Here is a 15,678-nt window from a genome sequence, read left to right as displayed (position 1 = left end):
CCAGAAAGGTTAGCGCACTTTGTGGAAACTTTTCTTTTAATCAATAAATATAAAACAGCTTCAGAATAGGATCTTCGGCTAGGCCGAAGCTGGCATACTCTTGCAAAAGGCCCAGAAAAACTTCACTGTATTAATTAAGAGGTCTGAAACATATACCCCTAGAATGTGCAAAGTTATTTTCAGCGAAAATAGTTTGATTCTTGGGATAATGCATAAATAATTCTGGAAATAATAAGCTTTTTGTAATGAAAACTTATCTTTCAATCTATGCTATTGCACTTTGGAATTTGTAAGATATTTAATTGAGAACATATAAGAGCAAATCTTAAGGGAACTTTTTATGTTAAATGTAACTAAATGTATTATTTTTTAGCCCAAACCAAAATATTTTTGTTTAAAGGTTTCTTCTTACACCAAGACTTTAAGAAATATCACATTGAATGAGAGATATGAAATCAGGGTCTAAAGAAAATTAAGCCGTTGCTAAAGTTCCCATAAAATTCGCACTTATTCTCTATGATTCGTTACCTGCCCAGCAAGAGTATTCGACTATTAAAAGATACAGAAATAGCTAGAGCGTCGCTACTTGATCTTCTTGGTCTCCTGCTGGCAAAGACAAGCCTGTTTGGTGAGGTTCTTGATCCAGGTTCCATAGCGATTGACTCTGGCATAGACACCAGGATAACCGGCCTTAGCACAACCCTCGCCCCACGAAACCACGCCGGCGATCTGATGCTCTCGCGTTCCACTTGCCACGATGTGCAAAGGACCACCGCTGTCGCCCTGACAAGAGTCCTTGCCGCCTTCGTCGTAACCGCCACATAACATGTTATCCGTGATCTTGTTCCCATAGCGACTCTTCCTGCACTCATCTTGCGATAAAATCGGCACTTGAACCTCCTGCAAGAGAATGGTATGATATATGGAAAATAGATTGATTTAAAATTAAATTAAATTAAGAAATTGTTCAGTTTTACTTTCTCAAACTATGAATGTTTAAATTTAGTTGTTTATAACTTATAGTCCGTACTTATTTATTATGAACAAAAATGTCTGTAGCCCATGTAGCTGACCATATAGCCTAATCTAATTTTGAAAGTAATGCGTTTCTAAAAACATATGGCAGGCTATTTTCATTTCATTATTCCTAAAATTAAAAAAATTATTGCCAAAATCTTGAAATTTAGTTTGCTGAGCGTGAGATATTCCCTAAATATTAATTCATTTAAGCTGATTACTAAGAGCTATGCAACCTGTAACTTGCTTATGATTTAGTTTTGCCTTAAAACATATTTTTCTGATTTTCGACCCTCTCCATTTCAAGTAGTTAATTTGTAAAACCAAACAATAAATACATTTTACAGGAATAATCATCATTATTCCATTTCAAGTAGTTAATTTGTAACACCAAACAATAAATACAGTTTACAGGAATATTAATCACGATGCGGCCCCCTTTCCTCTCGATAGTTACGAAAAATATGGCCGGGCCCTAATGTATTGTCTTCTATTATTATTTAAAGTATATATGTGTATATATAATTTTTTATACAAGCTTTATAATTATTAAAAGTGTATATGTGTACATCAAGTTTTTTTTTGTTAATATGACCTGTCTTGAAACTACCTTTTTGTGCTAGTGTATCTCCTCAGTGGACTTACCTGAAGTGTATCGGATGTGGGTCCGCCAACTTTGAGTGCTCCCCAACCAGTGACTATGCCATGTTCGCCCTTGAAACTCCTGCCCGGCGTTGGCATACAGACGGGATGCAGTATCTCGTTGAACTCCACCGGCTCGTCCAACTTGATGATGGCAATGTCGTTGTCGTAGTTCCGGGCATTGTACTTGGGATGCGTGATCACCTCGGCCACCTTGCGGTCGATCTTTTGCATGTGCGACATCTTGCGGTCGTGTTCGAGCAGTCTAACGGAAATTCTTTCCTTTCGGAATCCATAGACGCAATGCGAGGCAGTTAAAAGGAACTGATCGTTCAGCAAGGAGGCGGCGCAGTAGAACCTTCCGCCGTACAGCAACATGGCCACCCAGGGATACTGATGGACCTCCGTTTCCTGACCGCCCACGATTCTCTTCTGTATATTGGCTATTCCGCAGAGGCAGTCACTGCAATTCCTCGGCGGGTTCAGAGTGGGTGGTGCCGGGGTGGTGGCCCTCCTCGTGGTGGTGGTGCTCGACGACGGAGCCGGCGTGGTGGTTGAGGTGGTGGAGGAGGCCTCCGGCATCGTGGAACTACTGCTCAATGTGGCCAGAGTGGCATTCTCCGAGTCAGAGCTTCCGGGACGTTGTGGCAGGAGCGACAGAACCCACTGGATGAAGGTGTTCTGGGATTGTTTCAGCAGCGGATTCGCTGCCGGCTGAGTTACGGCCTGATCCTGGGTTGCAGCCTGATTGAGGCCGCAGCTTAAAACCAGGCAGATCAGCAGACACAACCAGGCTCGACGCATTTCACTAGACTTTTTCCGGCTTTCTCCACAGCGACACCACCGACTCGCGTGGCTCTCGGCAAACTGATCGGCCAGCCGCTTGGCCAGCATTTGAAAGCGGCATTTCACCCAAAAAAAGTGGTTCTGGCCAGTGGCACGTCCACTTTGCCAATCCAATCCACACAGAAAAAAACAGTGATTTATTTGTTACAACCATGCATATAAATATTTAACATATCTCATGTTTAAGAAAATAAGCTTTACAAACAAAAAAAGACACAACAGCTTTTAATTATTCAATTTTCAGAAGCAAAAATTGCATATTAAATGAGGGCAAGTTGGTTTTGCTAACCCATTTTTTTCTAAAGAATGACTTAAATCGAAAAGAAAAGACCTAAATTAAGTGGCACCATTTATATTGACAAACATTTGATTTTTAAGTTAGTCATTGTTTTCAAAAAGTATGTCTAGTAATTACACAATTTTTTTTATTACGAAGAATCTAATTTTGATTGACTTACATTACAAAAATAAAAATTCTTTAAATAATTATCTAAGTAATTTTCTTATTATGTATGTCTTTTTGGTGAATTCTGTACTAGTTTGATCAGCATTTTTTATAAAAGTAAATTCTATAATCTATCTTATTATTGAAGGCTCATCCATTTTTAGCACAATTTTCTCTCTGTGCACCGTCGCACTCCCGTTTTAATTTGCATTTGTATTCTGCGCATGCGTGGGCGCCTCAGGGCATCCACACTATCCACCGCTTGACCATGATACTTCACTCGGTTGGCTGCCAAGCAAAACAAAACAAAATCGGAGCCACTCATCCACGAAAGAAGAGTGTGTTTGTTGCCTTTTTTTGCGCCACTGAAGTAGCGAAAGTTTTTTTTTCGCTTCAATACTTATTGAAATGAATTTTTTGCTCCGTTTCTACACAATCGATCGCTCGACGACGCATCGTAATTTTACTTTCTTTTGATTTATATTATTGTGGCTATTTTTTGGCGGTTTGTGGGTCGATTGGTGCCGTTTGTGTGTATACAGCTATAACAGCTGACAATAACAACAGCAACAATGCCGGTGACAACAATAAATCTGTGGCACTGTTTACATTTACACCGTTTACGTGGTTGGCTTTGCCAATTCGGTCGACTCATAGTCTTTGGAACATTTTTTTTATACAGGGTGATAAGTTCAATAAAAATAATAATATACGAAATATTTTATCTGAAGAGTTTTAACTTTGTTCTCTAAGTATAAACATTTATATATTATGTTTATTTAATAGGTATACTTCTAGAAACTCGAATCTGGATGATGATTTCGATCAAATACATTTGCCCTTTTCAGACATTCACATCTATAAAAAAAACAAAAAATGAAACCAGAAGTTGTCAATATATTTACAGTTGACAAATATTTTGACTGTATTAAATTTACTTCATAAGCCTTATTATTGATTTGTTATGAAAAATGAAAATATTTTTTAATTAGTAGTTTTAATCCTCTTTTATTTATTATTACGAAACATATTTTTAGAATTCCTGGTAGACCAACTCGAACTTGATTTTAGTCAAAGTCACATTTTAAGCTACCCAAAGAAAACAAAGCCAGCGAACTGCAATCGTAATAAAAGCGAAAATGGCCTCACCAAAGACATAAAGCTGTCAGGCTGGGCATCCCTTGGAGCTGAGACTGACGATGCAGCCGACTTGTGGCATCCGCACGTGACCATCCCAGTCGTGAGTCATATTGGTCATAGGCTTAAGTAGCCACATCCCACTGGATCATTAAAAACAACTTGTAAGGTTGAGGAGGCGGCGCCGTTGCGCCTGCGCCACTCGGATGGTCGGCAATTGATGGATGGTCGAGGGCCTGCCCTGAAAACGGCAAACACGGAGGAGGGCACTGGGGAGTCAGGAGTTGGAAGAGTCATTAGTATGCGCACACATAACACTTGGCATATTAATTGTCCGCGTAATGTTGGAGGCAGATGCAGCTCGAGTGGGGTTACATCGAGTTGCAGTTGAGTTTGGATGTGGGCTTGCAGATGATGATGATGATGACGAACTAATGTCAGCTCGTCGGACTCTGGGCACTAGAGATGCAAAGGTATTTTTTAGACATATACAATTCTTCACAATTTTATGTATCAGATTATAAATTAACTTAAAAATATGGTTTCTTGAAAATTTTATTTTTAAAACATCCAAGATGTTTGTGAACATTGTTTATAAATGATCTTATTTACATTAGGAGGCCCAGCTTAAATATAATGTTTTATTTGTACACCAATTTGGCAAAATGGTGGACACTTTGTGTACAAGATATAAACTTTTAGTTGTCAAAACCACAGTAGTCTTAAAAAAACAAACTCATTGTTTTTGGTCCTCACAATGCACTTTGTTACCTGGAATAAAAAACCATCCTCCAATTTCAAAAAATTTTTATCAAATTTAAATAAGTTTCTATAACCAGTTATATTGTATAAAGGTTTTTATTTTAGTAAAATATTAAAAAATAATTTTTTTATGATTGACCAAAAAAATAAGTTGAAACTAAAAACATAATTCATATATAAAGAGAACCACATAATAAGTATTTATAAAAATATATAAAAATAAAACCTTTGATGTTACTTTCCTTTACCTGTTAATTGAAGAACCTTTAGATAATACGTAATGGTATACTGAATTAATTTAAACTCATCCATGGAAACAAAAATAAGGTGAAAATATTCCGACTTTCCACAGACTTTTAATTGAATTCCTCTGCGTGGTTTTGTATGTTGATTTTTCGCTTTTATTTTAATAGATCGTTAGCATCACTGGTGGGCACCCATCAAAGGCATAGTCAGATCCATCGCCCAACCGCAGTGCACGCAGTTAAAACAAAGTGCCATTTGCATAATGCCCGGCTAGACAAAACCGAATGAAAAATACGGAAAAAAGCCCGAACAAGTTGCATGTGTGAGCACATCTATGTTAAATGGGAGTGGGGTTATTTACGAGCCTGAGGAAGGGACCTGCACTTGGCGACGCAATTATGCAAGGCCCACTCCGGAAAACGTGACCACCAACAGAGTGACTCTGCGACTGATTGCCGGGACCCACCTGTCCCCATCCTGAAGACCTGGCTCTGGCAGATTGGCTCTGTTCAACACGATGGCAAAATATGTTAATTGGCATTGTAATATGCACATTAGATGTTGCCAACTACTAAGCGCTCATTAAACAAGCCCAAGCTCATGCTCGGCCAATTACTGCCGGCCTTTACATGGCGAAAAGTTGGCAAGGAGGGTCGACAAGTGATAAATTGAGGGAATATGAATCGATTATGAAACCAGATGACCGGCCCCATGTTTGCTGTATAAAAAGTGATTAGGGTGAGCCAATTAATCAAAAGAGATGTTAAAAAAAACGTTAAAAATTTACATAGAAAAAGGTTACAAAAAAACTATAGTTGATAAAACTTTATTGTTGTTAAAATAAAAATGTAACTCAAAAATAATCAGTACATATGATTTTTATTTTATAAAGGGCATTTAAAAGAAGGTTGCTTGTAAGGTAGAGAAGAAGGCATTTCCGACCCAATAAAGTATTCATACCTATATGTTATCTAGATAAGCATCACAAGAGTAGACAAAATAAGCGGCTTAATGAAATTGAAGGTTTAAATTCGGCTATAAGACAATGTACTAGTTTATGCTACCAAAAGTTATCTCTAAAAACCTTACCAAAACCAAATCCTGGATTCGCTTCTCTTCTGTTTCAGTACGATTTAGTCGCTCAGTTTATATTCCAGAATCGCGCAGCCTTTCGGAATGTGTATATCCCATTTTTACTAAAAAACAATCGGTTCAAAAGCTAAGCAATTCGTACCTTAGGAAGATATTGGCTTCTGATCAACATTAAAATGTCCTTTACGTTATGAAAGTATTTTTTTTTTTAAAGTAAATTTTATTTTGAAAAAAAAAAAATTAAAAATCATATATAACGATTTTTTTTAACTTTATTTATTTTTAATAAGAATAATGATTTATTTGATTTTTAATTTATTTGTTCAATAATAATCATTTTTCCTGAACAAAGAAAATAAAACTTAAAAATAATCATTATTTTGAAATTTTTAGAACAAAGCTTTTTATTATTGCGGTCCCTGATTATTACATCGATGAAGTGAATATTATCCATTGAATTAGAATTTTATTTTTATAAGCTGGCTTTGGGCTTGTGCTCAACATCTGTCAAATACCTTGTTGTACCTACTGAACCCCAAAATCGTCAGTTAGCCTTCAACCTTCCAGAACACCAGATCGAAATGGGATAGTTTTATATATTTTGTCTCCGGTTTCGTATCTTGGTGTAGGTAAAATTCCAAATCGTTGGTCGTGTTTTAGTCAGATCGGACAGGTGAGTAATAATATAAAAGCAAGAACTAGGTAATGAAATTTGTATTGCAGTACTATTTTGCCATACGAGACAAATGGTTCGCAATTCAAGAAGGGCATTTAAAGTGCACCCAAAACAATGTCAGCTGCGGACAGAATAAGATGCACTTGTCCGCGTGGAAATTTTTCCGGCTGCGTCTCCCCCAACGGTTTCAGTCGAAAATACGGCCAGAGGAACCGTCAGCAAATTGAGAGGAACGCATAGAACTGTCCACGTACAAATTCCTATTTAAAAGATGGTGGCGGAAGAAAACGTCCTCAAGGAATCCTAGCTTTCCAGGACATGCGATTCGATTGAATGTCTAAACATTTCGTGGCTTTCCATCGTCATGGTTCCTTGAGCGCGTCAAACAAGTCCTGACCATCGCAATCTTTGGATTTCATTTACTCAGATTCCAAATGCTTAGATTCTTAAATACACGAAATCCGAGATACACGGATTCCCAAATACACGGATTCCCAAATACACGTATTCCCAAATACACGGATTCGCAAAAACTCGGATTCCCAAATACCCGGATTTCCAGATTCCCAAATGCTTAGATTCTCAAATAGACGGATTCCCAAACACACGGATTCCCAAACACACGGATTCCCAAACACACAGATTCCGAAATACTAGGATTTCCAAATACTCGGATTCCAAAATGCTCAGATTCTTAAATACACGAATTCCCAAATGCACGAATTCTCAACTACACGAATTTCCACATACTCAATAACAACAACATACTAAGCTTGATCTATTTTTGTGACATTGCATGTTAACATTAAACTTCAATAAAAATATGGAATTGACACCCAAATTTGCTAAAATTGCTATTTTGTTATTAATTCAAAAAAATTTAATTTAGTAGCTGTTTATTTACCTTATTAGTGATTAAAAGATGTTCATGACAACTCTTGCATTAACACAAGGTCGTTTTCTGAATACCGAATTTAATGTATGAATTAAATAAAACCGAAAAGCCAGTGCTGAAAATAATGAATAGAAAAATATTACCTATCAAAAAAAAAAAAAGTATAAATTTCATTTTTCGAAATCAACCAGAAATCAAAATATCAAAACCTTTCCCTTTTGTCAATATTTAAATTTATTTCGCAAAACTATGGCACTTGCGGTTTAATTTCGTGTTTTTTTTTACAAGCCAATGACACAAAGAAAAACAAAAACCAATTCAGAAGAGGAAATTTATTCTGATGTTCCTAGTTTTTGCATTTCTTATTCTTCAATTCTTAAAATGTATTTTTTGTGTTTTTAATTAGCTTTTTTTCCACAAAAATCATTAAAGCGTAAATAAACAATTAAGTCGCATTCATTAACCAAGCGGTTTAATGGTACATATAAGGCAACGATTTTTCTATTAAACGCTGTTTTTCTTAATTTTTGGGCTTTAAGGATCTTCAGCTCCCCGCAGCCAACCACAAAAAACAATTAAAAAATTGTTGGGCAGTCGTTGGCTGGCTGACATGACCTGACCCGAGCTTTCCGTCCGAACATCGCGCGCACATGTAAATGGAAAATTTTTCACAGACAGTTGGGTGCGTGTAAAAAATTTCACTTTTGATTTATGCGGGCGGCTGGGAAAGGTGCTGCTAAAAAAAAAACAAGAAATGGAAAATTTTGAGAACCTGAAACAGCTACCGCAATAATAAAATTGGTGGGAGGTGGGGGTGGATATAGAAGTTGATATTGCAACATATTTGCATAGACAACCATTAGGGCAACGACGACCATTCGGCCACTCAACCATTCCGGCCATGAATGGCTATTACAGCGAATAGATTATGTTTTGCTATGCACGTTGCTCTGCTGCCATAAAATTTTATCTGCCAAGTTAATTAAGCCGGCAGTTAGACGGCTGGGAAGCTGGAACTCAACTATCCTGGAATACGGCAATCCTGTTCATTTGCAGTTGAAAATTTAATTAGTTATTCCATTTGCGCGCCACACTCGCTTTTCATTGCGGCCATTCAGACTGCTACCTCTCATTGTCCGGTTAACCCAAAGGATTCGCGAATGGAAAACGAAACCTAGCTGGGTTTTTTCGTCTGTCCAGTGGACTGTGAATGGGTGAAGGGGCCAAGTGGCCAAGTGGCCAAGGGAAGGCCGCAGAAGTAGACACGAATATCTGATCAAGAGTTTCCACACCTTGGCTGGGAAATCACCAGAATCGCATCAAGACTCACGCAAAGAAAAACTTTCAGTGGCATGCAACAGCCAGGGTCTCAAGTTTCACGTTGCAACTCTAGCACGCGATTCAATTTTTTGCTCAAACGCCGATTATGACTTGTACTTGTTGAAAGAGCTATACAAAAACCGAAAGGGAAAAAAACAGCATAAAAATGTGTAATGATTTTTTGGGCATGCTTAACATAGTTGCAATAATTTGCATGCGACTCTCGCGCGGCATGCAATGAACACTTCTCACGCAAGGCCCCATAATGGATTAATTACAGGGTAACGCGATCCCGACAGGGCACAAGTTACTTGTATTAAAAAAAACAACTAGTATATTAAAATCTTATAGTTAAGAACTGTGTTCTCAAATATCTTTGAAAAATAAATCTTTAATTGGTTTGACCGATATTTTAGTAAATAATATCTTTAAAAACCACTTGTAAAGAGGAAGAAGCCTTAGAACTAAACCGTAATGTTATCTAATAATTTTTTTTAATTTTTTTCTGTAATTTTTTGTTGAAAACTAATTTTTGACCTTTAAAGTCTGTCCACCTGCTCACAGCAAATCCAATTAGCAACGTCTATTTGGTGACTTCCATTTGACCAGAGATGGGCACCAAAGGCGTTACACGCTTAGGCACTTTAAAAGCTTGTTTGACCATCATGAACAGCAAACATAAAAACCTGAGGAGGTCCAAGCACTTGAGAATCGGAATAGGTATGGGAACATTAAATGGAATTTTTAAATGCTCTTGTAACCCTCAGACAACGGCCGTTCCCATTCCCAAACTTGAGAAAAACATAATATAAAAAATTCAATTTGTATGCCGGCGACAGGTGATTCAGATATTTGACTCTAGATCGGGAACTTGCCCTCGTTCCAATCGATTGCATATTTTATGCTCCTATAACGACTCATTAATTCTATTGGAATGGAGTCGTAAACAAGGCATCAAAAAAATAAATAAATCGGTATCATAAAATCTTGTTGTTGACATATTTAAATGACGTATAAATTGAATAATAAAATGACCCGAAATGAGCAATCGCCCATAAAAGCAGGTCACCAATGGAACTCCAACCGGCTAAAAGTTATTTATATATTGTATATGTGTTCTAATTAGCTCAGAAGATTAATGAGATTGGCAGTCAAAAGTATTGTATTTTTAATACTTATAAATATAACTTTTTAAACAAATAACAAGTGGAGTTAAAGGGTATAATCTGTATATTTGCATTCATATTTTTATAAGGGTAAAAATATAATTAAACCAGTGCAAACCGCAATTAAATAAATCTGCAGTTAATTTTAATGCCGCAGTAGGAGTCGGGGGACAGGTAGATTGAAGTTGAAACAAGTCAATGTCTAAAAAAAAGAAAAATAATACATCTTAAAGAAATTTATAAGACCAATTAGCCATATAATGCAATAAAAAAAATTGAAGTATTTTTTTATTTTTTGAGTTGTAAGATAATATTTATTTCTGTACATACCAGAACCGACAGTGAAAGCAATGATCCATTTTCAATGCTTTAAAAAAGAATAGTAACTGGGAAAAAGCCAAGTTGTGATTATAAATTAGCGGGTTTTTAATATTTGTGGCCTGACCACTTGTTAACTGAAGTAATTCATTATCCAATATAACGAGCAATTCATAGCCAACATAAAATTATTATATCCGATGTTCTTGCAAAATTAAAAAACTTTAAAAAACATTTAAAAGAAAATGTATAAATTTGTTGATCAAAAATATAAAAAAATTATGTGAAGGCTAAGGAAATTTAAGTAAATATACATTGCTTGGTAGCTCTGGCCAAATGGCTTAGAACGGTTTCTATTTTCTGATTTGTCGTTGTGTAATTTGACAGTGATGTTGTTGGCAAGGCATACTATACAAATTTAGCTAAACTATACAGTTTAGCAATGCCCTTTTCATCCAAAATAATTGTCAAAAGTCCTTCACATTCCCACCCTGGTCCAATATCAATTATATCTTAGGCTTCATTGCTTGAATTGTTTGGATTAAATGGAATTTCTCTTTAAGCTGATATTTTGATTATTCAGTTTACAAGAGTCCCGAGGCGTTGGCCCTATTGAAATTCATTTAGTTTTCCGACAACTAATTGAAATAATCATGCGAAAATTTGTCTAATTTGTGGTCTTGTCCCCTACATAATTCACCATGCAGGCCAGACTCCGCCATGACATTCTGTACTCCGGTGTCTGGGCCCTGACATTTCGGTACAAATAAGGCAGTCAAGCGGCCATTTGCTGGTTCCATGCGCATTTTCTTCATCAATGATTAATTGTTTTGACAATGTTGCAGCTATGTACCTCTATCTGCCCCACTCCCCTTCCTCGTCTGGATTTGGATGTGGATGTGGTGAAGTATTCCGCGTGGCAAACTCAAACCTCTGCCCCTGGTCCATGTCACATTTGTGGCCTGGCACTGACGAATGTCCCCAAATTGATGTATGATTTTGGCAGCGATGCCAAAAACCTGATGGGGGCAGTAGTCTGTCTCCATTTCTCGTTCAGACCGCTGTGTGTGGAAGATTTAGTGCAGAGCTTTGGGTTTTGTGGACCATTTTTGGCAAGATATGATAGATTTCTCACTAAAGTTGAATCGGCTCGTAGAGCTCAGTTTATGGTAGTTGCATGAATTAAAGTTGCTCGTAGATATGCATAAGCATATGGACTTAAAATTAAATAAATCACAAAATGTAAGCTAAAATATATATAATTAAAACTATTTTATGTCTGGAAATGATTATCCTATACAATTCCAATTACATTGTTTTTTGTTTTCAATACCTACTTTTGCTTAAATTGAGGTTTCTGGTTTTCCCCATTGTAATATCAGAAATGTCACTGACAGGTAGTTCGATTTCCTATGGTTTGTAATTCAGACTTTTCCATCCGGTCTTGCTGTAAATAAATCAGGTCAAAACAATTTCCTTGCTGCTGTACTTTACACCTTCCTTTCCCTTTGGCGACAGCTTAACAAATTCAACTTAAAAATAAACAAAGTAGAGCTGTGGACACAGGATGAGCCGAGGAGGCCAAACAGTTTAGCTTTAGTTGCCCCAAAAACTTTCACTTGACCCTTGTCAAGCGATTCGAATGGGGGTTTGGGTTGGCCCAAGGTGCGGGGTCAAAGACAGTCGAGTGTTGTAATGAACAGAAAATTGGCACCAGTCAACGTATCCCCTCCCAGAATTTATCCTTCCGCCCCCTTAGTTTTAGTCCTGGTCTCTGTTCTGTATGTGTATCTGTGTCAGTGTCAGCATCGTTTACGCTTAACTTCCCCCAGGATCTTTTTTTGGGAGTGGATGCCTTGACCAACTGACTTAGTGCGAGGGTTGCTCGATTTGGCTGTGTTCTGCTGTCGTTGATAAGTCGGCAGGTTCAATAAATCGTCGCCTTAACCAAAATACATACATACATGTAGTTAGCGGATAGTTGCAGTCACTTGGAGTCCTCACTTGGCCATTATCGTGCCGATGAAATCTAAAAATGCGACCCCGTGTAATCGTTTGCCATTTACTTTATCAATTGCCAACATATATTAGGAACTAAACGCATGAGCTAAACTAAAGTGGCGCGTCCTATGGATTTCATTAAATTATAAGAACGCTTAGCGAAATATAAAAGTCATAATAATAATGTTGATAAACTTGACTAAACTTCTAAGTGTAAAGGTCGCAAATCTAAATCTAACAGTCAAAAAATAATAGGTCTTACATGTGTTTCTGACTGACTGGAAAATAATTTAAATTAATTTATAAACTTAAATTTCAATAAATATTTAAAATAATAAATCCGAAATAAAGAGAAAACATGAACAATTTTAAATGTAAGAAGAACAAATGCAAGATAAATAAACACGTTAATTTTTTGACTGTGTGCATAAATTGATATTTATGCAGGAAATGCTAATTAAGTGGAATGCAGAATTGGCGCCACATGCCAAATATTTGCAGCAGGTGACACCAGTTGGGGGTCAGGAAATACGTGATGGTTAATTAAGCGGTAATGCAAATGCATTACATGTCCTAAGGCTCAGGTGCAGCAGCATTTATTGCAGGGAGAAAGTCAAGAGAATAAAGCTCACTCAAGCTGGAACTTTTTACGTGACAATAGGACCAGCGTTACCCTTAAAGAAATAAAAAAAAAAAATACCAAGGGTCGCCTGTCCAACTAACACAATTTTTCACACCTCTTCCCAAATCCTCCTTTTGTAAAATAATTTATAGTTCTGAACCACTGACCGGGTCACCATCAGAAAAAAATAAATAAAGTCACAAAAAATGTAGACATTTTCTTTAGCGCAAGTCATGCATTCCATTTCCTATTTACATTTATCTAACTCTCGCCAAAAAAAGGGGCAAAAGAAATGGATTTAATGGAAAACGATGATGCGCCAGGGTTGTTGGCCCCGTCGCTGTGGCGCCTGGCAACCCTGGTCGGCGCCACACAAAATTCCTCTCCGCATTGCGTTCAGTCCGTTTTTATTGCATGTGATTGCTTAATTTATTTGTATATATTTTAAGCATTTTTCTATATTTTTTTACAGAGTAGCAGAAGGTACTTTGGACCATCCTTGTTTTGATATAATACGTAGAATAATTTATAAGCTAAACAGATATAGATGTAATCATAAATTCAACTTACATCCTTTTAACGGTTAACCTTTTTTATAAAGGAATAAATTGAAATTATTATAATGCTAATTAAGTATATTAAGCATTTTTAGTTATTATGTACAAAATACCATTTGTTTTTCAAGTATTCAAGGGTATTTAAGGTAACGTTTAATAATTTGTTGCCTGTCCTTCTCGTTTTTATTCAGCTTTGCTCCTTTTCGGCACTGACCAAATGGTGCCAACTAGACGCCATGAGCCAAAAATTGTTAAACGTTTGCCAAGCGCAATGTACATATTTTTGATAGCATTGGTATGCGTGATTTGTTTAAGTTAAAGAAGTTAATAGACCGAAACAAATGCAAGTTGGTGCTAATGATACTCATATCATTAAAAATATAATAAAGTTATATTTTGTACGATTTAAACAAACCTTTACAAAATAATTAAATTGTACTCCTTGAAAAAAAAACCGATGCAAAAACTGTATCGAATCCACGTAACCATAAATCATTCAGCTTAAATCCCTGTAACAAATTCGAATGCACGCGAATCAATTGTTCAATTGTTTCCGTAGAAAAATAAATAAAATATAAGCCCGATGCTGTTAGGGATTCCGCGAAAAAAAGGGGAAGGCGGGACTAGGGGAAGGAAATAGGACGTAGGGACAACAAACAAGTTGGCGGCCATAAATAAATATCGCATAAGCCCAGAGGCCAACATAGAATATAAATTTCCAGGGTGTTTCTCCCTCTCTTTGGCACACAATCAACTTAATTTTGGAAAAATTCAATTTAAATAATGCCGCGGCTCCATGAAAAAATAATCTCGCATGCAAATATCTATATTTTTTGTGTTTGAGGCAAATCGAATTCAATTGTCTGGATTTGTCTTAAATGACATTCGTTTTTACTCCAATTGAAGTATTGTTGCGTTGATTAACTATAGTCTGAAAGTAGTATTTTAAATACAAATGAATATTTTGTTAAAGTAACATAAGTTTTTTTCATTAAGTTTAGTAAATCATTGTTATATATATCCTTTTCCTCTCCAGTATTTTTTTTAACAATCACCAAGTTATTATCTCTTTTTAAAGTCTGAGTTATATTTTCCTTACTTGTTGCTAAAATTAAATTGAATTTGCCGCTTGAAATATTTTAATTTCCTTCGGACACGAAGCGAGTCCAGTGAAACCTAATAAAACGCCAGAGACACGTACGCACCTCAGACATCAAGAAAACGCTGAAGATGACGAGTGGGATTCCCGAATGTTGCACTGTCTTCTTCCATGTATGTATCTGCTCCTCTGTTTCTGTCACATATGTTGCAATCTCCTCGAGTAAATTGAAGCGACAGTTGGGGCAAAAACGAGGTGCTGTGGAAATTACATGAACTCCCTTAAAATCAAAATCAAAAAGGGGGAGATAATTCTTAAAGTCAACAGTTTGTATTCAGCGAAAAGCAAAAAAAAAAATTTGTTGTAATTATTCAATTCAACAAACATATTTTAGTTCCATTATTTAAAATACAGTTGCACTATTATATTAAAAGCCAGCTAATAGAAAACAATTACAAAGTGTGTCTTGAATTTGTTTCGCTTTTATTACTTTTCGGACTCAAAATATTTTGGCTGTGTTATATATCCATTTTCAATGTTCTGTTCAACTTTTAATAAAAGCTGTACTAACGCATTGTAATGGTTGAAAGACAGGATCATATTAAAAAAAATGTCTTTTAATTTGAACCAACTTTTAACTTAATGTTTAATTTCAGTTGAAAATTATAAATAGCCCAATATTGACACTTTTCACCCACGAAGAAACAGGGCTGCAATTAATTTCCCGTTGGTTGGGCGCTCAAACATTTTAATCAAATGACAAAACCGAAAATAATTTATTTCGTGGCACATAACTCACAGAGCCCTGGAAGCCGGCAAGCGGTTTATTAAATTTTG

General features: G+C 36.4%; 1 protein-coding gene across 1 annotated transcript; it reads right to left on the bottom strand.

The window, feature by feature from the left end:
* Positions 1-18: 18 nt before the first annotated feature.
* LOC128256691 (trypsin-1) lies at positions 19-2,530 on the bottom strand. The gene is made up of 2 exons (XM_052987214.1): positions 1,663-2,530; positions 19-900 (listed from the first exon to the last, which is right to left on the bottom strand). Exons 1-2 carry the CDS (start codon positions 2,461-2,463, stop codon positions 583-585), a joined length of 1,119 nt encoding a protein of 372 aa, XP_052843174.1. The 5' UTR covers positions 2,464-2,530; the 3' UTR covers positions 19-582.
* Between the last annotated feature and the right edge of the window lie 13,148 nt (positions 2,531-15,678).

This window comes from Drosophila gunungcola (assembly GCF_025200985.1).
Source record: "Drosophila gunungcola strain Sukarami chromosome 2R unlocalized genomic scaffold, Dgunungcola_SK_2 000027F, whole genome shotgun sequence".
Lineage (NCBI taxonomy): Eukaryota > Metazoa > Arthropoda > Insecta > Diptera > Drosophilidae > Drosophila > Drosophila gunungcola.
The sequence above is the reverse complement of the archived record's forward strand: the minus strand, read 5'-3'. Positions and strand labels throughout refer to the sequence as shown.